Source organism: Pseudophryne corroboree, chromosome 1 (assembly GCF_028390025.1).
Source record: "Pseudophryne corroboree isolate aPseCor3 chromosome 1, aPseCor3.hap2, whole genome shotgun sequence".
NCBI classification, from domain to species: Eukaryota; Metazoa; Chordata; class Amphibia; order Anura; family Myobatrachidae; genus Pseudophryne; species Pseudophryne corroboree.
This window is the reverse complement of record NC_086444.1, coordinates 808,109,406-808,133,725: the sequence shown is the minus strand read 5'-3', so window position 1 is coordinate 808,133,725 and position 24,320 is coordinate 808,109,406. Positions and strand designations below refer to the sequence as shown.

General features: G+C 45.7%; 1 protein-coding gene across 2 annotated transcripts in view; it reads right to left on the bottom strand.

The window, feature by feature from the left end:
* PAPSS1 (3'-phosphoadenosine 5'-phosphosulfate synthase 1) overlaps positions 1-24,320 on the bottom strand; it is a 366,081-nt gene that overhangs the window by 168,287 nt on the left and 173,474 nt on the right. For both annotated transcript variants that reach the window (XR_010176283.1, XM_063919199.1), the window contains exon 6: positions 8,441-8,554. Coding sequence is in view for 1 of the 2 variants with exons in the window: in XM_063919199.1 (XP_063775269.1) it covers positions 8,441-8,554 (114 nt within the window). In the remaining variant the exon portion in view is untranslated. The remainder of the gene's footprint in view (positions 1-8,440; positions 8,555-24,320) is intronic.

The window sequence follows — 24,320 nt, the reverse complement described above, 5'->3', positions numbered from 1 at the left end:
GATAGTGCTACTCCGACCTCTAACTGTTCCCTGGACCTTGCCCTTATCAGGAGATCGTCCAAGTAAGGGATAATTAAGACGCCTTTTCTTCGAAGAAGAATCATCATTTCGGCCATTACCTTGGTAAAGACCCGGGGTGCCGTGGACAATCCAAACGGCAGCGTCTGAAACTGATAATGACAGTCCTGTACCACAAACCTGAGGTACCCTTGGTGAGAAGGGTAAATTGGGACATGGAGGTAAGCATCCTTGATGTCCAGAGACACCATATAGTCTCCTTCTTCCAGGTTCGCTATCACTGCTCTGAGTGACTCCATCTTGAATTTGAACCTTTGTATGTAAGTGTTCAAGGATTTCAGATTTAAAATAGGTCTCACCGAGCCGTCCGGCTTCGGTACCACAAACAGCGTGGAATAATACCCCTTTCCCTGTTGTAGGAGGGGTACCTTGATTATCACCTGCTGGGAATACAGCTTGTGAATGGCTTCCAATACCGCCTCCCTGTCGGAGGGAGACGTTGGTAAAGCAGACTTCAGGAACCGGCGAGGGGGAGACGTCTCGAATTCCAATTTGTACCCCTGAGATACTACCTGCAGGATCCAGGGGTCCACTTGCGAGTGAGCCCACTGCGCGCTGAAATTCTTGAGACGGCCCCCCACCGTACCTGAGTCCGCTTGTAAGGCCCCAGCGTCATGCTGAGGACTTGGCAGAAGCGGGGGAGGGCTTCTGTTCCTGGGAAGAGGCTGCCTGCTGCAGTCTTTTTCCCCTTCCTCTGCCCCGGGGCAGAAATGAGTGGCCTTTTGCCCACTTGCCCTTATGGGGACGAAAGGACTGAGCCTGAAAAGACGGTGTCTTTTTCTGCTGAGAGGTGACCTGGGGTAAAAAGGTGGATTTCCCAGCCGTTGCCGTGGCCACCAGGTCCGATAGACCGACCCCAAATAACTCCTCCCCTTTATACGGCAATACTTCCATATGCCGTTTGGAATCCGCATCACCTGACCACTGTCGCGTCCATAACCCTCTTCTGGCAGAAATGGACAGCGCACTTACTCTTGATGCCAGAGTGCAAATATCCCTCTGTGCATCTCGCATATATAGAAATGCATCCTTTAAATGCTCTATAGTCAATAATATACTGTCCCTGTCCAGGGTATCAATATTTTCAGTCAGGGAATCCGACCAAGCCACCCCAGCACTGCACATCCAGGCTGAGGCGATTGCTGGTCGCAGTATAACACCAGTATGTGTGTATATACTTTTTAGGATATTTTCCAGCTTCCTATCAGCTGGATCCTTGAGGGCGGCCGTATCAGGAGACGGTAACGCCACTTGTTTTGATAAGCGTGTGAGCGCCTTATCTACCCTAGGGGGTGTTTCCCAACGCGCCCTAACCTCTGGCGGGAAAGGGTATAATGCCAATAATTTTTTAGAAATTAGCAGTTTATCATCGGGGGAAACCCACGCTTCATCACACACCTCATTTAATTCATCTGATTCAGGAAAAACTACGGGTAGTTTTTTCACACCCCACATAATACCCTTTTTTGTGGTACTTGTAGTATCAGAAATGTTCAAAACCTCCTTCAATGCCGTGATCATGTAACGTGTGGCCCTACTGGAAATCACGTTTGTTTCCTCACCGTCGACACTGGAGTCAGTGTCCGTGTCTGGGACTGTGTCGACCATCTGAGGTAACGGGCGCTTTAGAGCCCCTGACGGTGTTTGAGACGCCTGGACAGGTACTAACTGATTTGCCGGCTGTCTCATGTCGTCAACAGTCTTTTGTAAAGTGCTGACGCTATCACGTAATTCCTTCCATAAGACCATCCAGTCAGGTGTCGACTCCCTAGGGGGTGACATCACTATTACAGGCAATTGCTCCGCCTCCATACCATTTTCCTCCTCATACATGTCGACACAAACGTACCGACACACAGCACACACACAGGGAATGCTCTGATAGAGGACAGGACCCCACTAGCCCTTTGGGGAGACAGAGGGAGAGTTTGCCAGCACACACCAGAGCGCTATATATATATATATATATATATATATATATATATATACAGGGATAACCTTATATAAGTGTTTTCCCTATATAGCTGCTGTATAGATTAATCTGCCAATTTAGTGCCCCCCCTCTCTTGTTTTACCCTGTTTCTGTAGTGCAGGACTGCAGGGGAGAGTCAGGGAGACGTCCTTCCAGCGGAGCTGTGAGGGAAAATGGCGCTTGTGTGCTGAGGAGATAGGCCGCCGAGAAGGGGGCGGAGCCTTTCTCCCGCTTTTTTGAGGAAAACTGGCAGGGGTTAAATGCATCCATATAGCCCAGGAGCTATATGTGATGTATTTTTTGCCATCTAAGGTGTTTTTATTGCGTCTCAGGGCGCCCCCCCCCAGCGCCCTGCACCCTCAGTGACCGGAGTGTGAAGTGTGCTGAGAGCAATGGCGCACAGCTGCGGTGCTGTGCGCTACCTTATTGAAGACAGGACGTCTTCTGCCGCCGATTTCCCGGACCTCTTCTGTCTTCTGGCTCTGTAAGGGGGCCGGCGGCGCGGCTCTGGGACCCATCCATGGCTGGGCCTGTGATCGGTCCCTCTGGAGCTAATGTCCAGTAGCCTAAGAAGCCCAATCCACTCTGCACGCAGGTGAGTTCGCTTCTTCTCCCCTTAGTCCCTCGATGCAGTGAGCCTGTTGCCAGCAGGACTCACTGAAAATAAAAAACCTATACTTAAACTTTTTCACTAAGCAGCTCAGGAGAGCCACCTAGTGTGCACCCTTCTCGTTCGGGCACAAAAATCTAACTGAGGCTTGGAGGAGGGTCATAGGGGGAGGAGCCAGTGCACACCAGGTAGTCCTAAAGCTTTTACTTTTGTGCCCAGTCTCCTGTGGAGCCGCTATTCCCCATGGTCCTGACGGAGTCCCAGCATCCACAAGGACGTCAGAGAAATGACAGTGAGGAGCTTGTTTGGGTGTTACTTCATCTCTGTCCACTTGAGCTCCCTCCAAGGCTTAGTACATAGACCAGATAGACCCCTATGTTCTCTCCAAGATTCTGGCAGAGTGAAGAACTGCTACTAGCCCAGGTCCAGCCTGTGGTGTGAAAGGGTTTCAAGCCATTGTAACAAAGCTTGAAACAGTGTTCATTTCCCAGGTTCGTACCCAGCTTTTTGGTGGAAAGAGAGTATGACTGGACAGGCAGAATCCTGCTGGCTCCCCCGATTCTGGTGGTGAAAGGGCAAGCAGTTCCTAAGGTAATGCCCTGCGTTTTGGGTGTAGGAGAGGGTCAGATGGAGAGGGCCTCACTGCACTACCTGAGAGAAGCTGGGAACTGCAGAGAGTCTGCTTCAGCAGAGGGAGGCATGGTACCAGTCACCAGTGTACTCACCATACAGTAATTCTGAGCAGTACCTACATTTATATATTAATTCTATAAGTTTTTTTACTGAGAAATATTTTGAGAGAATGGCTGAATTTAAAAATATGGTTGAGGTATCAAAATAAAGGTCTTACCATGTAGATGTGCCAGTCAAAGAGAAAAATAAGCTTGGAGTAACAGTTTGGGTGTTACGGAGCTGCCAAGTTACCATGTAAAATCAATGGGAGAAGCGTGCGCGAACAACGTAAACATTTGCTCTACATTTGCTGCTTGATACGAGTTTATTCTTAAAAATAAATAACCGTAGTTTGACAGGTTTTCAGTAGTTGTAGTTAACGCTGATAGAGCAACAAGTTAGCCTTCTCCCAGCAGCATATACCAGTAACTACCTACTTTAAAAGCACATTAGTGATTTTTAGACTTAACCTGAAAGGAATAGCACTGAGACTGTAGTTATATGCTGAGAACAGGTCGTTATGTATTACAGTACCTAACATTTCAGACTGGAGCATATCCCTTCCGTAACATAATATAGGGCTAACACATATACATACATAATATATATACAGATAGGAGAGAGAGAGAGAGAGAGAGAGAGAGAGATGGGAGAGAGAGGAGAAAGATATAGGAGAGAAGAGATGTTTTAGGCAGATGTGGAAAAAATGCTGCAAAGAAAGAATGCTTTAATAAAAATCAAAGTGTTAATAGTTTATTTTTATGAATTAACAAACTGCACAGTGAATGAACAGAAGAGAAATCAAATCAATATTTAGTGTGGCACCCTTTGTCCTTAAAACAGCATCAGTTCTCCACTTGCACACAGTTTAAGGGACTCGGCAGGGAGGTTGTTCCAGACATCTTGGAGAACTACCCACAGATCTTCTGTGGATGTAGACTTGCTCAAATCCTTCTGTCTCTTCATGTAATCTCAGACAGACTATGTTAAGATTAGGACTCTGTGAGGGCCACATCATCACTTTCAGGAATCCTTGTTCTTCTTTATGCTGAAGATAGCTCTTGATCACATTAGCTTTATGTTTGGGGTTGTTGTCCTGCTGCAGAATAAATTTAGAGCCAATCAGATGCCTCCCTGATGGTATTGCATGATGGATAAGTACCTGCCTCTGGTTCTTAGCATTGAAGCACAAAGAAACGGGCAACGCTGGGGACTATAGATGCAGTGGTTGGTCACGGAAACTTAGTGCATCAGATAAAAGACACATGATGCTTACTTCACTTCGAAATCTGAAGATGTCCAGCAGAGTCATCAGCCCAGAACTGGCAGGAACCAGTGGGACCAAGGTACACCCATCTACTGTTTGTAGAAGTCTGGCCAGAAGTAGTCTTCATCGAACAATTGTGGCCAAAAAGCCATACCTTCCAAATGGAAACAAGGTCAAGCAACTCAACTATGCACGAAAACATAGGAGCTGGGGTGCAGAGATTGGTAGCAGGTGCTCTGGACTGAGGAGTCAAAATCTGAAATATTTGGCTGTAACAGAAGGCAGTTGGTTGCCGAAGGGGCGGAGAGCGGTATAATAATGAGTGTCTGCAGGCAACAATGAAGCATGGTGGAGGTTCCTTGCAAGTTCGGGGCTGCATTTCAGCAAATGGAGTTGGGGATTTAGGGGGCTATTCAGAGTTGGTCAAAGATTTTGCTCTCGCAGCAAAATCTGCGACCATATACTCAACATACTGGGGGCCGCCCGCCACAGTGTAAGGCCACCCAGCATGTGTGATGCCGTCCTGCAATGCGATCGCAAATAAATTGTGATCATATTAAATAGAGGTTGACCGCTCACATCACCATGTTTCCTATCGCAGGAAATGCAGGCAACATTGGCCTGCCCTGAAAACACCAATGGCACGCCTGCGTTTCCTGATCTCCACCCCTCAACTCCGCATTGTTGCCCCCCGGATGTCCGTCGTTTGTCAATTACCATTCTACTGGGATGCGATTGCATGGTGAATGGTCGTACACGCGAACTTTGGCCAGTTCACCTGCGTCCATCTCTGAATAAGGTCAGGATTCATGGTGTCTGCAGTGCTGAGAAGTACAGGCAGGTACTTATCCATCATGCAATACCATCAGCTAGGCGTCCGATTGGCTACAAATTTATTCTGCAGCACCACCCCAAATATACAGCCAATGTCCTCAAGAACTATCTTCAGCAAAAAAGAAAAAGTGATAAATATGGCTTCCACAGAGCCCTGATCTCAACATCAACAAGTCTGTCTGTAATTACATGAAGAGACAGAAGGATTTGAGCAAGCCTACATCCACAGAAGATCTGTTATTAGTTCTCCAAGATGACTGGAACAACCTCCTTGCTGAGTTCCCTCAAAAACTGTGTGAAAGTGTACCTGTGTGCAAGTAAAGAATTGATGCTGTTTTGAAGGCAAAGGGTGGTCACACCAAATATTGATTTGATTTAGCTTTCTCTTCTGTTCATTCATTTTGCATTCCGTTAAAATGATAAAAAAGTAAACTGTTAACACACTATTTTTTAAAAAGCATTCGTACTTTGCAGCAATTTTTACCATATATGCCTAAGACTTTTGCACAGCACTGTACAATTATATATATATATATATATATATATATATATCATACCATACATAGAAACAGAACCCAGTACTCACCCAAGTAATATATGTTATATACTGTACATATATAATGGGGTGGACTGAACCATAATATACCCTTACTATTAAGGATAGGGATCCTATCACAGGAGAGGCACTTAGTTATGGCAGAGGTTCTCAACCTCTGTCCTCAAGGCACTCCAATGTTCCAGGTTTTAGGTATAACCATGGCTCAGCACAGATGGATAAATCAAATTGACTGAGGTGCTAATTGAGTGACATGTGGCCAAGCATGGAAAAACCTGAACTGTTGGGGTGCCTTGAGGACAGCGTTTGAGAACCTCTGGGTTATAGAATAGTGTATTGTTATTTGTAAGTAAATATGCCATTCATTGCTAAAACCTAATATATTAGTTTTAGGAAGTGCGAGTCAGTCAAAGTGTGATAGCTGAGGGGCTCAGTGGGAGAGAGGCACATGCCACATCTACATGAAGTAGCTTCTGCCATCTAGAGTCTACTACACTAACTTCTAACGTAGCTACATGTGTCTATTTCCCGCCAGCAGCAAAATACAAATACCTGGTATTATATTTCAAGACATATCTAATAGAAAATGGGCAAAAGTAAATTTGTGGCAAGTGCCTCTTTTCCATGAGCCCTTTAATTGAGGCCCTATCCTAACTTAAGGGTAAGAGTTCCGATTCAATATCCTGAAACGTAGTGTGTATCCAACTTATATGCTATAGTGTTTGGATAGACCATACCCTTTTACCCTTATTCTAAGTAATAATTATTACTGTGTCTTTCCTTTGACCCATATTAATTTGTTGTGACTATTTTTTTTTAATGGTGACTATAATACAGTTCAGTACCCCTCAGTGACAGGGGGAATAGGGGTCCTTCACAAGTCAACCACAAACAAATTATCTTCCCCCTTCCTCTCCAAAAAGCGGCTGGTCTCTCTTGCTCCGACTTTTGAGCACCAATCCAGTGGTGAGCACAATATGAATATTTTATGAGCAATGTGTATAAATTATAGGCAGCACAGATATATTTCAGAAAAAAACAGTCATATTATTAATGTATACAAGGGCATTTTTATGCAAAGGCATATGGAATATATTTCCACATATATTGATAAGTTTAAAAAAAAATAACAGAGCATGCATAATATATTGTGCACGCTCAGTACGGCCGCAGACACAGAAGTAAAGATGGTATTAGCATAATGCCTGGCAGTACATGAGAAACAAATTACCAGAGGGAAGACGCCCCACAACACCACTCCAGCAAACTAAATAGTGATAATTAATCCTTTTAATTCTTCAAACTTTGATTCCGTGGGATAATTTGGGCTATGAGAACGTAAATAGATTTTTTTAAGACGGCATTTGCTGCATTATTTCAGCGCAAGTCTTATGCTTCTTCTAGCCCGCCTCACTAATGTCACGTGTTCACTATATTCAGATACATCTCATCATTGCAAGATCTGACAAGATTCAAACAGGTTTTATGTAAGTTGGACTGAAATTTCTACTTGTATCCTTGCTAGAAAGTCACTGATTCGGGGTGTGTGGTTGCCAACAGGGAAAGGGGAAATTTCTACCCCAAAATTGAAGAGTACCGTTTGAACATTCAATCACTGTGAATCACACTGTGAAACACAATCACAGGTTGCTATAAAACTAGAGAAAATGCAAGTGCACACTTTAAGTACTAAACACTGCTAATCAGAACAATAATAAACTCTCCAATGTGACATACAGTAACACTGAGGTGCTTAGCATAATTTAGGCCAAAAATATGGGCCACCTACAGTGACCAGGTGACCTTAGGTGGGTCCCTAACATTCCTAAGGTTCAAGTACAGAGCACAGGATCCCCTGTGCCAGCATAACTCAACCACCCCAAGGCATCATACTAGTGAGAAGTAGCAATTAATGCGTTAAAAGGTGTTACATTAGTAAGAAGTAGCTATGTGTTAAGAGTGTGACATAGGTGAAAGATAATAATTAGGGTGCTAAAAAGTGCTAGATTAAGTGTACAATATGATTCCCTGAAGCAGCCCAGCCACAACCACCCAGGGGGCCCCACTACCCAAACTCATCTCTAATATTGAGATATTATATACATTTATAAAATGAATAAACTTGGGAACATATGGATGGGTCCACGTTTATCTTGACTTTTAATAGGATTAACGGAGACTGGCCATTCGGACTTAATCCCCTGCTGTATTGTTCTCTGTATTGCATTGCAGCTGAGAACAATAGATGAAGGGTTTATGATAATAAGTCATGTTGTGCCTAGGCGCAGCAAAATAGTCAAGATAACCGTGGACCCATCTGTATATATGTTGGGGCTATTTACTGAATGATGCATTTTATGGACACTAAAATAATTCACTCAATAATCAATAAACAGTTTTGCTTTCAAATGACACTAGTGCATGACTAGATTTCATGTCACATTCTTTTACCTTATTTATTTCCAATGTTGGCAATGTGTCGGCATCAGTCTTAGCCAGCTGAAGTTTGTTTTCTGGTACATACAGCTCCTTGACTTCATAAGATGCGTCTACAGGCACAATATCCTATTTGAATAAAGAAATCAGAAAGGAATTAGTGTTCTCAGCTGTTAAACAGATGCATCTAACTTATCAAGAAAGTCTGGGGTACAAATGCAATATCAAAGTCCATTTTGTTTTTTCTGCCTCTGGAGTTTAATATATCTTACCATTTCTAGAAGAAAAATAATAAGTACAAGAGTTCTGTGGGTTTACATGAATATATTTTCTGGACACAGCCTGTGGCTGGGATCATGGGAAGAACAAAGATTCTTAAAGTGCCCGGCCAATGAACCTGAAAGGGACTCCAGGGGAAATTCATAAAGGCACTGGATTAAATAAAATATTTTAGGTCCACAGAGGATTGCATTTCTGATTCTGCACCATCCTGACAAAAAAAATTTTTTTTGTGCAAAATACAGAAGAATAGACAGCAGAAAGCAAAGTGTGACTAAATGCAACAAGAATTAAGTGAATGGAACAAAACCATACACAATGTACTTAACACACAAAGGGGTATATTCAATTAAGGTCGGATCCATTCCGACATGCATTTGCCGGAATGGATCCGACCAGGGCTATTCAATGCCCATTTCAATCCGACTTTAAAAAAGTCGAATTGAGATGAGGGACCGGAGAGGGCGGAGAGCCGTGGGCAGACGTGGGACAGCCACAGGCAGGAGGATGTGGCACAGCCGTCAGACTTCACGGCAGCGTCCACCCGGCTCGAGCAAGTGGGACCTCACTTGCTGGAGCCGGGTAGACGCTGCCGTGAGCGGCGGCTAAGACACATCCTCCTGTAGTGCTGTGCTGTAGCACTGCTGTCCCCTGTCTGCCCGCGGCTCTACCCCCTCTCCTTCTCTCAGGTCCCTCATCTCAGTTCGATTTTTAATATGTTGATCTGAGATGGTCGGAAACGGGGCCAGAACCTGTCGAATTTGGCCCCGTTTCCCTCAGAAGCACATGAATCGGCAGCTATACCGCCAATTCACGTACTATTCGACAAGTCGAATTCCCAGACTTGTCGATTAAAAATGCTCGGGACTGAATAGGTCAGAACCCCTTCCGACCTGAAAAAGTTAAAAACTGCCGTCTTGTCGACAAGACGGCAGTTTCGACCTTAATTAAATATACCCCAAAGGGGTCAATCCAATTAAGTGTGAGTTGGGTCACTGGAGCAGTTCATAACAAACTCCCACTACGATTTACATTTACGATCCAATTACAAACTTGTACATGTTTTCTAGTATTCATGTGTTTATATGCACCCCTTGCATATAAACACATGATTTACTCCCACTACGATTTACATTTACGATCCAATTATAAACTTGTATATGTTTTCTAGTATTCATGTGTTTATATGCACCCCTTGCTTGGGAGATAAGTTAGGAAAAAGCTTTATTGTAAGGTAAAAATGTGTAAAACCTCGGGTACACCCCTCCTAATGATTACTCATGTGCTTGGCGGGGTTTAATTAGTGTAATTTGATTTAAAAAAAACAAACCAACCAAAAAATAAAAGAAAACATCAATTTCCAGGTTAATTTCTCAAAAAAGATCAATAATGGGTTAAATGTTGTGGGACAGGAACGTGTAGATGTTGCATTGATGGAAGAGGTTTTTTTTTAGCCTTGAGGATGAGAGATAATTGTTTATTACAACACTTAAAAAAAAAAAAACTTGAATAAAACCACAAAAAAATTACAATACAGACATTTTTGTACCAAAATGTTGGAAAGACTTTAATTATATGAAAAACACTTGCTATCATTTTTCCTCTATTAATACATTTTTAAAAATTATAGATTTGACAACTTTTAAAATTAGTCCAGTAGTTCCCAGGTTTGGATCATTAGAACTACACTAAAAAAGGTATACAGTCAATAGGTCAACCACAAATAGTCGACATTCATTAGGGTCAAACGGTCGACGTGGAATAGATAGTAGAAAATGTCGACAGGGTCAAAAGGTCAACATGGAAATGGCCAACACAAAAAAGGTAGACAATTTTGTGTTTTGGGGTGTTTTGGCACTTTTCTGTCACAAACAAGCCCCATTAGTGTACAGTTTCGCTCCCTGTGCTTCAGACATGGTGCCTCGCTCACACAGCCACTGCTGCACTCGGCAGGAGGTTATTTTTCCCAATCATAGTCCACGTGAATGGTAAAGCATGAAAAAGTTGAAAAGAATGATTAATAAAAAAAAAAAAAGTGCGTCAACCATGTGTGCATCGAACATTGTCATGTCAACATTTTGACCCTGTCAACCTTTTACATGATGACCTTTTGACCCAGTCGACATAATGCATGTTGAACTATTGACTGTAGACCTTTTTAGTTTTAATCTATAAACCCGATACCGAACTTTCCTTTTGGCCTCTAACAGCCAACTATATGGTCCTGCTATACCAGCTGCCACTTGTGGGGTCCGGGATAGTCTCCCCATTTTTTTCATGCAATTCTCATAGGTTGCATACTGCAGAAAAGTTGTGCAACCTCACTGCGACTATTGCGAATTGGCTTATCAAATTGAATCTTACATTTTTGGGTGTGTGCATTCATGTGATGTATGCGCGTTTCATGAAACAAATACTCTTTTGCAAGCTCCCACCTTATTTGAATGAACCGAATAAGACGAAAAAAAGGTGTACAACTAAGTTCTCTTGAAGCAAAGGTTCTTCAAAACTAAAAAAAAAAAAAAAATACTGAATGGAGATATTTTTCCATCATTACATTTTGCATGTTCTGCTAAAAATAAATACCAAGTGCTATCAACAAGCACCTAAGTGCGGCATACCACAGCGCCCCGAGTGGCCAATTCAGAGCAGACTGAAGGTCCCTCCTCCTTGTTTCAACTTGCAAATCAGTCAATGTATAAAGTATATCGGGTAGGAGATGTACATCAGAAGAAAGATGTACATCAGAGGAAAGATCCAAAAGACAAATAGGGCATCCACGAGGAAGATCCATGAGTCCTTGAACAGCAGAAGGAAAGTTTTTGATTTAGTCATGATGCCATCGGATCTATAAACCGGCAACTTCAACTGTCCACAAAACATTGGTGAAGAGATCACTCCCCGGGGTAGACGTCCTAACAGCTGAGATAGTCTGTCTCCCAATTTTCTATCCCCGGGATTGAAACTGCTAACAGTTCCGCCCACCATAGGATTCTGCTTACTTCCCGCATGACCTGGAGACTCCTCCTGCCATCTTGATGATTTATGTAGGAGACGGCCGTGGCGTTGCTGAGCATATCTTCACAAATGGCACTGGAGAAGATGTTGTGCCTTACACAAGGCTTTGTGGATTGCTCAAAGTTCCAAGAGGTTTTTGAGAAGTTAAGATTCACTGTCCGTTCATAAACCCTGAAAAGTCGCCTCCTGCGTGACTGCCTCCCTGCCCGAGACTAGCATCTATAGTAAGAAGAACCAGAAAGGGAAAACCCTTGACCAGGTGAGGCATCTCAAGCCACCAATGGAGAGAGCAAAGAGAAGGTCATCCAGTTAAGGTATTATCCGGATCCCTTGAAGCCACAGAGAAGCTGCCATCACCTTGGTGAGCACCTGAGGAGCCATGGATAAACCAAAAGGCAAGGCCTAAAACTGGTAGTGGTCCAAAACGATTGTAAAACAAAAGGAAACACTAGTGTCCCTCCCAAGTTGGGATGTGCAACTAAGCGACTTTGATGTCCAGGGGCACTAAGAAATCCCCCAATTCCAGAGACCTTGCAATGGACATCAGACTCGATCTTAAATTTGGGGACCCAGAGGGTAACAGTCAGGGTTTTAGGTTGAGGATGGACCAGAATGAACTCTTTGACTTTCCTATGAGGAAAAGGTTTGAATAGAAACTGGAGCTTCTTTGATGGAGAGGAACAGGGGAAATAACTCCCGAGTCCAGAAGGGACTTGACGCATACCCGCAAAGCACTGGCTTTTGCAGGGTGATAAGGTAGACCAGTGGTGACCAAAAGAGTCAGATGTCGTTTTCCACCATTCCTCGTAGAACAAAAAGACAGTCTCTCACCTTGGAAACACCCAGGTGGCAGTTGAACCCGTCATGCAGGTTGTTTATCAGCAGGCTCCCCAAAAGGGAGGAACCTTGGGCTTAGCGGTTCAGGATGGTAGGAAAGCAGAGGCAGCCACACATGCAATAAAATTGACCAATCCAGCAGCAAAGGCAAAAATTCCACAGCATTCTTAAATTCTGCATTAGTCCACCAATTGCAAAGCCAGAGGGCTCATATGACCACCACTGCTGATGTGGAGACCCTGGCTGAAAGAATGCTAAAGGAACCTTGCTGAGATAAGCAGCAGCTACTTGGACATTCTCAACAAGGAAAAAGAATTTCAGAACATGGAACGCCCGAATGAAGATCCTTGTATAGCAAGTTAGCCCATCTATCCAAAGCCTTGGACGCCAAAGTTGGGGTTAAAGCATGGCAACACCAGTAGTTTTTTATTGAGGCGTGACGCCATCATGTCTATTTGAGGAGTTCCCCAAAGACGTGTTACGTCTGCAAAGACTTCTTGATGAAGTCCCCACTCTCCTGGATGGAGATCGTGTCTGCTGAGGAAGTCTGCTTCCCAGTTGTCCACTCCCGGAATGAAGACAGCCGACAGAGCGCTTACATGATTTTCCGCCCAGCGAAGGATCCTTGTGGCTTCCGCCATTGCGACTCTGCTTCTTGTCCCGCCTTGGCGGTTCACATGAGCCACTGCTGTGACATTGTCTGATTGAATCAGTACCGGTAGGTTTAGAAGAAAACTCTCCGCTTGTCGAAGGCCGTTGTAAATGGCCCTGAGTTCCAACACATTGATGTGTAGACAGGACTCCTGGTCTGACCAAAGACCCTGAAAACATTTTTTATGTGTGACCGCTCCCCATCCTCGGAGGCTCGCATCCGTGGTCACCAGGATCCAATCCTGAATTCCGAACCTGCGACCCTCCAGGAGGTGAGCACTTTGCAACCACCACAGGAGGGACACTCTGGTCCCTGGGGACAGAGTTATTTTCCGATGTAAGTGCAGATGGGACCCGGACCACTTGTCCAGAAGGTCCCATTGAAAAGTCCTTGCATGGAACCTTCCGAAGGGAATGGCCTCGTAGGCCGCCACCATTTTCCCCAGAACTCGAGTGCATTGGTGAACTGACACCCTTTTCGGTTTTAGCAGGTCTCTGACCATGTTCTGGATGTCTTGGGCTTTCTTTATTGGGAGGAAGACCTTCATTTGTTCCGTATCCAGTATCATACCTAGGAACGGTAGTCGAGTTGTCGGAATCAACTGTGACTTCGGTAGATTTAGAATCCAACCGTGTTGCTGGAGCACTCTCAGAGAGAGCGCCAGACTGCTCAGCAATTTCTCCCTTGATCTCCTTATCAGGAGATCGTCCAAGTATAAGATAATTGTGACTCCATGCTTGCGCAGGACCACCATCATTATCTTGGTGAAAATCATCGGGGCCGTGGAGAGTCCAAACGGCAACGTCTGAAATTGGTAATGACAATCCTGTACAGTGAATCTCAGGTATTCCTGATGGGGGGCATATATGGGGACATGAAGGTACGCATCCTTTATGTCAAGAGACACCATAAACTCCCCCTCCTCCATGTTGGCTATTATCGCTCTGAGAGATTCCATTTTGAATTTGAATCTTTTTATGTACAGGTTTAGGGATTTCAGATTCAAAATAGGTCTGACCGAACCGTCCGGTTTCGGGACCACAAATAGGGCTGGTGTAGGGGAACCTTGATTATCACTTGCTGTATACACAGCGTTTGAATTGCAGCTAGCACTATATCCCTTTCCGATGTGGAAGCTGGTAGGGCCAATTTGAAAAATCGGAGCGGGGGCACCTCCTCGAATTCCAATTTGTAACCCTGGGAAACTATTTCCAACACCCAGGGATTCAGGTCCGAACTGACCCAGGCCTGACTGAAAAGTCGAAGACGTGCCCCCACCGGTGCGGACTCCCTCAGGGGAGCCCCAGCGTCATGCTGTGGGTTTTGGAGCAGCCGGGGAGGATTTTTGTTCCTGGGCACCTGCCGAAGCAGGTGCTCTCTTGCCTCTGCCCTTACCTCTGGCGAGGAAAGAGGATCCCCGACCTCTTTTGGACTTGTGCGACCGAAAGGACTGCATCTGATAGGGTGTTACTTTCTTTTGCTGTTGGGGAATATATGGTAAAAAATTTGATTTACCTGCTGTAGCTGTGGAAACCAGGTCCGTCAGCCCATCCCCAAATACATCACCCTTATAGGGTAGTACTTCCATATGTTTTTTGGAATCCGCATCACCCGTCCATTGGCGAGTCCATAAGGATCTTCTCGCTGAGATAGACATGGCATTGGCCCTAGATCCCAGGGTGCCATAGGCGGCACAAAGGGAGGCTGGATGTTTAGAACCCCTTTCAAAAAAAGTCTGAAACTCAGGGAGGAAAGCTAACTGTTTCTGGAAGAAAATGGATTAGGCCGAAATCTGGACCTTTACGGATCCCAACCTCAGGCCCATATCCATACCTGCTTACAGGAAGAGGAGAAACGGTCCCAGTTGAAACTCCACAGCAGGAAACCTCTTAGATTCACACCAAGATATATACTTCTTCCAAATGCGATGGTAATGTTTATGACATTACTCCTTTCCTAGCCTGTATCAGGGTAGGAATAACCTTGTTTGGAAAGCCCTTCCGAGCCAATATCTGGCGTTCAACCTCCATGCCGTCAAACATAGCCGCGGTAAGTCTTGATAAGCGAACGGCCCCTGTTGTAGTAGGTCCTCCTTAAGAGGAAGAGGCCTCGGATCTTCCAGCAGTAGACCCAGGAGATCCGCGTACCAAGCCCCCCCCAAAGATTTGTCACCTCTGTGAACACCTCTGGACGGAGGCCCCACTCTCCTGGATGGAGATAGTGTCTGCCTAGGAAATCTGCTTTCCAGTTGTCCACTCCCGGAATGAAAATTGCTGACACCGCCCGCGCGTGTCTTTCTGCCCAGAGGATGATTCTTATTACCTCTGACATTGCAGCTCTGCTCTTCGTTCCACCCTGTCAGTTTATGTAGGCCACCGTCATTACATTGTCCAACTGCACTTGAATGGCCCGATTTTGCAGAAGATGTGCCGCTTGGAGAAGACCGTTGTACACGGCTCTTAGTTCCAGAATGTTTATTGGAGGACTGGATTCCACACTTGACCACCTTTCTTGGAAGGTTTCCCCTTGAGTGACTGCGCCCCATCCCCGGAGACTTGCATCCATGGTTAGAAGGATCCAGTCCTCAATCCCGAACTTGCGGCCCTCCAGAAGGTGAGGTATTTGCAGCCAAGAGAGGAGAGAAATCCTTGCTTTCGGCGACAGACGTATCCTCAGGTGCATATGTAGATGAGAACCTAACCACTTGTCTAGGAGATCCAGTTGGAAGGATCGAGCATGAAATCTTCCGTATTGTAGAGCCTCGTAGGAGGCAACCATCTTCCCCAGAAGGCGAATGCACTGATTAACCTTCCTACCTCTATGACTGTTATCACCCAGTTTGTTATTGTTATTTCAAATTGTAAAGCGCAACGGAATTTACAATATAAGAAACTGTTAATTAATAAATAAAATGAACCGAAACCCGGACTGACTTCAGGACATCCCAGACCATTGTTTGTATCACCAACGCTTTCTTCACCGGTAGAAACACCCTCTGCACTTCTGTGTCGAGGATCATCCCCAGGAAAGACACGTTTCTAAGCCTCGTATCTATGGCTGTTTCCTCAGAAGTATACTACGAGGCTGAGAAACGCGTCAAGTGTGACCCCTGTACATGTGGACACAAGCATCTGAAAGCACCATCTACTCTCCCAGTGCCGGTGAGACTCTGCGTGATCCCGCAGAATACGGGCCAGCGCCCAGCAGCCAGCAGAGCCATTCAAACCAACTGACCAGAAGACTGCTAACACCCTAGCTGTCTGCACATAATTGTCATCGGAAGGCGGGCCACAGGATCCCCAGCGTGAGATCTACAGCGCAGGTGAAGCGGTGGAGCCGCCGAGTGCTGTGCGGGGCGGGGACGGACGCCCGGTGGGAGGTGCAGCTGCAGACGGCACTGGTGAGCAAAACTCTATGAATCTATTACAGCCGCAGTGGACACATATTAAATTGTGAAGTACGGCTTACTTCTATTAAGAGCTCTAATACTTTCATTAACTGCAAATAGATAGGGACGCCCGTTAGAACTTTTCACAGCCGGTATCAGCAGTTTCTGAAAGGAGACTAATAAGACAGACAGCCATCTTGCTTCTATTGAAATTCTAGCGTGCTCAATATCAGTAACATTGTGATCAATATACAACATAACGCTGTCCCAGCAGGAGGATATAAGCAACCTTGAATACTAATGCATGTGGTATTTTATTCCTCTAGATATGCTTGGGCTGTGAAGTATTAAGTGATTGTTTATAAGAGTTCTTAGGAGGCTGTTTATATTAGTGAGGGCATTGAGGGGCAGATGTATTAACCTGGAGAAGGCATAAGGAAGAGATAAACCAGTGACATGTGCAAGGTGATTAAGGCAGCAGCCAATCAGCTCCATTATGTAAATTAACAGTTAGGATCTGATTGGCTGGTGCCTTTATCACCTTGCACATATCACTGGTTTATCACTTCCTTATGCCTTCTCCAGGTTAATACATCTGCCCCTGAGTGCCTTAAGAATGCATACTGTGGAGAATTTTGTACTACATCTATTATGATACATTTGTTTCAAATGGAGTAAAGGTGTCTACTCATCTGCAAGTGTAGCCACTGTGCATAGCTGTGTTAGAAAACAATTAATTACCAAAAGGAATTTTGGTCTTTAAAATGCTCTGATGTCCACTTGATATAAAACATCTTATAGGAATTATTACTAGTTAGGTGGTATTTTATATATGTGAAATTTGTGATTTTTTTTTATGTGATCTTGGTGACCATACATTTAAAACATTTTTTTTAAATAAAATATTCTTTATTCTGGACAGCACTTTCAATTTTTCTCTTTGTTTCACTAAATATATTGGGATTCAACAACCCAATAATTTGAGGGCAGCAGTCCATAATAAGGAGAGGAGATAAATGTTATAATCATTAGTAGTTTTGGGAGTTGGGACAGCTGACACACATAAGTATAGCGCTTATTTGTATTTAGATTTCCTGTAGGATAGCCCTGCTGTCAGTAGAGCTGGCAAGCTTGATTTGAAGAACCGGTGAGGCAGGAGTTTTTAAAATTCCAGTCTGTACTCCTGGGACACAATATCCTGTACTCAGGGCTCAAGGCCGGACGACACCCAGACGTGGCTGAAACGTCCGAGCCTCGTACCCACCAGTCCGTCCTCCAGGCTGTGCGGTCCACTGTCATGTTGAGGCTTTTGAGGGACTAGAAGCACGCTTCTGGTTCTGGGAGACTGCAGGTGCAGGCTTCTTGAATTTTCCACGCTCACCTCTAAAGAAGGCGGTAGGAGGCTTGGACTTTTTTGTCTTAGCGGTCCGAAAGGACTGCAATGCAGATGAAGAAAAGGGTTTCTTCGTAGAAGGTGTAGCTGAGGGAAGAAAAGGTGGTGACTTACCTGCGGTTGCCGTGGAAATCCACGCATCCAACGCCTCCCCAAATAGAGCCTGATCTGTGTAGGGTAGGTTCTCGAAACTTCTCCTGGATTCCGCGTCGGCAGACCATTGGCGTAGCCAAAGTCCCCTGCGAGCTGAGACAGACCTGGAAGATATCCTTGCATTCAGCGTTCCCAGGTCCTTCATGGATTCCACCATGAACCCCGCAGAATCCTGTATGTTACGTAAAAACAGTTCAATGTCACTTCTATCCATTGTATCTAAATCTTCTAGTAACGTGCCTGACCACTTTACTATAGCTTTTGAGATCCATGCATAGGCAATAGTAGGCCTTAACGCCACTCCTGAAGCAGTGTATATGGATTTGAGCGTAGTGTCAATCTTACGATCAGCCGTTTCTTTTAACGTGGTAGATCCAGGGACAGGTAAAACCACGTTTTTTGACAGTCTGGAGACAAATGCGTCAACTATGGGTGGGTTTTCCCATCTTTTTCTATCCTCCTCAGGGAAAAGAAAGGCAACCAGAAACCTCTTGGGGATCTGGAAATTTTCTCTGGGGTTTCCCAGGATTTTTCAAATAAAGCATTTAATTCTTTAGACGCAGGAAAGGTTAGCGAGGCGCTCTTATTATCTGTGAAGTAAGCCTCCTCAACCTGCTCAAGTGGTGTGTCAGTAATGTTTAACACATCCCTATTGGCCTTAATCATGAGCTGCACCCCCTTAGCCAGGGATGCCGCCCCCCTCAGCATATACCCGTTGCCGTCTGCCATGTCAGAGTCGGTATCAGTGTCATCTTGCATAATCTAGGAAAGTGTACATTTCTTTGGGAAGATGTTCGGGGATTTAGAAGGAATAGGGACAAACCTGACCAAACAGCCATAGAATTCTTTAAAACCTGAGTCTCTGTCTCAGTATGAGCTACCCTAGTAGAGATCTGAGAGATCATTCCCTTAATAGAAATCAGCCATTCTGGCTCATTAATAGGAATCTGAGACAATACATTACATTCCTGGGTACATGGAATGGATTCCTCTGGGGAAGAAACATCCTCTGCAGCATAAGACCCAGAGTCCCTGGACATGGCTATGTGAGAAAACATACACCACACTCACACAGGAAATGTCAGACACAGTTATTCCCCAAGAACTTTCAGAGAAACACAGAGCTTGGAGCCAGCCCACACACAGCGCTTAATAAGGTAGATATAACAAAATACCTGGCGCTGTGTACCCTTAATAGACTGCATAGGAATTTACAGCCCCCCCCCCCCCCCCTTCTACAACCCCTTGGTACCACACAGGATAGCTGGAATCGTGTGGAGGGACAGCTCTCCCTGTCAGTGTCTCTTCATCTGAATCTGCAGGGAGGAAAATGGCGCTGAACACTGCTGGGTCCGCACTGAGAAGCTCTGCCCCCTGAAACATGGCGCTGCTTCCTGCTTTTACATATTTATACTGGCCTGAGGCATGGTGCTGGCAGCGGTACAGAGGTTCCTGACAGCCTGAGTGACCAGTGTAGGGTATAGGCGCTGGCTCAGGGCACCCCTCATAGCGCCGCACTGTGTACCGCTTATCCTCCAGAGCGCAGTTAGTACTGCGCTCCCACCTTGTTACCGCCATCTTCACACCGGCTCCCCGCTTGCCGGGGCGCTGGTGACTCACTTGCCACCGGAATCATCTGGCTCTGTTAGGGGGTGGCGACATGCTGCAGGAGTGAGCGGACGCCTGGGGTGGCTAACGATCATCATAGGGGGAGCTCAGTGTGTTGTCAGCGGAGATGGTGGCCATTAACTCCCTGTGCCTAAACTGTAAGGAAAAAAAAATAAAACTAGAAAAACTCCTACAGAGCTCCCCTAGCTGTGACCGGCTCCTCCGGGCACATTTTCTAAACTGAGTCTGGTAGGAGGGGCATAGAGGGATGAGCCAGCCCAACTATTAAACTCTTAAAGTGCCAGTGGCTCTTATTGGACCCATCTATACCCCATGGTACTAATGTGGACCCTAGCATCCTCTAGGACGTAAGAGAAATGTAGGTAAACGTCCTTGATATCCAGGGACACAAGGAATTCCTATTGTTCCAGGCCTGCAATCACCATTCAAAGATTTCATCTTGAATTTGAAAACCTTCAGGTAAGGATTTAAGGACTTCAGATCCAGAATACGTCTCACAGAACAGTCTGGTTTTGGTACGAAGAACAGACTGGAGTAGTAACCTTGCCCGCGTTGTAGTAGGGGTACTGGAACAATGACCTGGGACTGGACCAACTTGTTGATGGCCAGCAGTAGCGTACCACGCATATTTTCTAAAGCTGGTAAGCTTGATTTGAAAAATCGTTGGGGAGGAGTACCGTCGAACTCCAGCTTGTAACCCTCAGAGATAAGGTCCTTTATCCAAGCATCTTGGCAGGAACCGTCCCAGATGTAGCTGTAGTGACGTAACTGAACTCCCACCACGAGATCCCCTCGGAGTGGGTGGGCACAGTCATGCTGAAGTCTTTGCACAAGCAGAGCTGGTGTTCTGGTCCTGAGATCCAGAAACGGCTGGATTCTTAAGTTTACCTCTGGAGCCTCTAGCTGCGTTGCAGGCCCCTCTGGCCCTAGATCGAAATCTGTAGGACCGAAAGGACTGAGTAGACTGTCCCAGGTAGGTACATCTAGCAGGCGGAACTCCTGAAAGGAGAATTGTGGATTTTCCAGCAGTAGCTTTGGAAATCCATGCGTCCAATTCACTTCCAAAGAGCTATTCACCTGTCAAGGGAAGAGATTCCACAATACGTTTAGAGTCAGCATCAGCAATCCACTGACGCAACCATATGGCTCTGCGCGCAGACACAGCCATAGCCGTGGTCCTAGCATTACTATTGGCACTCTTTAAGGGAGTCAGAGGACTCTTGCCGTGTCCTTAATGTGATTCAGGAAAGTAACAGTATTAACTAAGGTCATATCACCCGAAAGACCTTCCTTAAATTGATTAGCCAGGAATGAATCGCATGTGTCATACAGCAACCTGCAATGACCGGCCTTTGAGCAACGCCTGCAGCAATGTAAATATATTTCAGAGTGGTCTCAAGTTTCTTATCTGCCGGGTCCTTTACCGTAAAGGCGCCCGGAGCAGGGAGTACCGAATTTTTAGAAAGGCGAGACACTGAGATATCTACTGCTGGAGACTCCTCCCAGAATTTCCTACCTTCAGGGGCAAAGGGGAATGTATGCAAAAACCGATTTGACAACTGATATTTCTTATCTGGAGTCTTCCAGGCTATTTTAAATAAGTCATCCAATTCCATGGAATCAGGAAATGTGACTGTCAGTTTGTCTTGTGAGAGGAAAAATGACTGCTGAGTAGTAGCATCCTCCATGGGGAACTTTAACACATCCCTAATAGGCAATATGAGGGGTTCAATACCCTGGGTAGGGGTGGATCCCCACTTATAGGGTCCACATCATCCCCATCATCATGTATATCATCGTTAGTATCTGATAGGAGTGCAGGTAGAGCACGTTTTTATGCACCTGTAGTAGACAGCGGGGGGATGTTTAGCAGCTAGACTTACCACTGCTTGTTGCAGTTCCTGAGTCTTATTTGCATTTGCAGTGAGGTGAGATGACATATCAGACATCATATTTTAAATAGCCCCAACCAGGAGGGCTCCGGACTCTCCCCCACATTGAAATCAGCATTCTGAGATGGCCGACTACACTGCTCACATGATATTGAGCATGATGAACTAGGAGAGAATCTGGCATTACATACACTGCATGACTTCTGTTTACCATTGTGAATCAGAAAAACAGGTACAATACACATACAACACAGCCTGATATTGATATATCGCAAGCCTGCCCATGTGAGAGGAGACACAGGAGAGAGGACCCCAACACACCCAGCGCTGCACAGCCCCAATGAGGCGGTCAGCGTTTTTTTGTGTAACCACAGTGAGACTGTAATATGATAAAATCCCTCAGGGGGATGTTATTGTGCACTAGTATAGCGGCTCTCCCACTCTACACCCGGTATCAGTGATCCAGGGACTGTTTGGAGGAGCTGTGCAGGCTGCTGCTGCTATGCAGAGGAAGGCGCCAAAATGCCGCTGAGCCCGCTCTCGTGTAGCTCCGCCCCCCGCCATGGCGCCGGAGGTACTTCTGTATATTTATACTGACCATGTCTCCCAATATGTACAACCTCACATAAATGCTTGGTTTACTATATTTAGCCAGTCTCACGCAGGAGCTATAGCGGGTCCCCCCCAGGAGGTACCCGTACGCCACAACCGCGCTTTCAGCCGCACAGTAAAACCAGGGGACCCCCCTAGCGGGCCCCCCGGTTGGTACTCAGCACCGATGATCACCTTCAGGCAGCATTAGGGGTGTGCGGATTGCTGCGACAGCCAATGCGCAGTGCCCCGCTGAACAAACAGCCCCTAAGGACGGTGGTCCTGCAGTGGGGGAAGCGGCTCTGCACCTCAAGAGGCCGGTGACCGTCCTCCCCCCTAACTCCCACGGTGCAGGTATGATGTTGCCCAAACCGCATACCAAAAGAAATAAAAAATGTCAAAAGAAATTTAAGAAAAACTCTGGAACTTGCAGAGTGTGTATCATCTCCTGAGGGCACTTTTTTCTAAACTGAGCTGTAGGAGAAAGCTTAGAGGGGAGGAGCCAGCACACCCAGTAGAAGAAATTTAAAGTGCACTGGCTCCTATGGACCCGTCTATACCCATCGTATTAATCTGTCCACAATATCCCTTATGGATGCTAGAGAAAACTGACAAACCCCCCACCCCCCCCAAAAAAAAATAGTGTCTACCTTTTTTGTGTCGACCATTTACAGGTCGACCTTTTGACCCTGTTGGACCTTTTTTACTGTCTACCTATGCTATGTTGACCTTCTGACCCTGTCGACATAATGGATGTCTACCATTAGTGGTAGACCTATTGACTATAGACCTTTTTAGCGTAGATCTAATAATCCACACCCGTTGCTGGTATAGGGCACCTTTATTCTTCATTCGTAATCCTACTTATACAGTATTTGTTCCTTTTGCTTAAGCAAGGGCTATGCAGCACAAAATGAAAAAAGAGCTAGGTACTGTTTTGAAATACAGCAACCAGAACAAATTGCATCTCCGTTACATGTGTCCAACAATTAAACAAGACCTTCTGCAAACAATTATCCAAGCAAGTTATCTATTGTACAAAAAATAAACTCCATACTGTAAGCACACATGACATTATACTAAAGGTGGTGTCCTGTTAAAGAAGATAAATAAAATTATGTTTAGGTGCAGTTCATGGTGCTTTATGGAAACGCAGCCCGTGGACATGTAAACAAGTAACTGGAGACTGTGATAATGCAGGAAAAAAGGGTTTCTTTACTTAAACTTGAGTATCGTGCTAATGCAGGGGTGGGGAACCTTTTCTCTACCAAGGGCCATTTGGATATTTATAAAATCCTTCGGGGGCCATACAAAAATTATCAACTTAAAAAATTACCCTGCCCCCCAGTAGTTATGCCCCTTAATGGTACTTAGTGCGCACGCCAAAAATGGGTGTGGCCAATTAAAATGGGACGTGATACACATATGCCCCCAATAGTGCAGTGACAGATACACATATGTCGCCACAGTGCCAGATACAGAAATGCCCCACAGTGCTAGATACACAAATGCCCCCACTGTTCCAGATACACAAATGCCCCCACAGTGCCAGATATACAAATGCTCTCACAGTGCCAGATACACAAATGCCCCCACAGTGCCAGATAGATATTGCCCCACACATGCCCACCCACCCTACTGTGCTGCTCACCTCTGTTGCTGTGTGTCAAGGGAGGGGAGGAGAGCGCAGCGTGCGCCTCTCCTGCCCCTTAGTGCTCCATCTGGCGGCGGCGTCTCAGCTGTCAGGGGCCAGGCAGGGAGGAGAGCGCAGCTATGCTGGGCGGCGGTGTGTAGGACCTCAAACCAGCCGCCGGTTCATGAGCCGATCAGAGCTCGCAGACCGGCAGTGGCGGCTCTTGATTGGCTGGTGGTCAGCGAGTTCTGATTGGCTTATGAAACGGCGGCTGGTTTGAGATCCTACCCACCGCTGCTGCCGGACATAGCTGCGCTATCCTCCCTGCCCTGACAGGGGCGGCGCGTCTTGCTGACACACAGCAGCGGGTGCGCCGGAACAAACGGCTTTGCGGGCCTTATACGGCCCGCGGGCAGGAGGTTCCCCACCC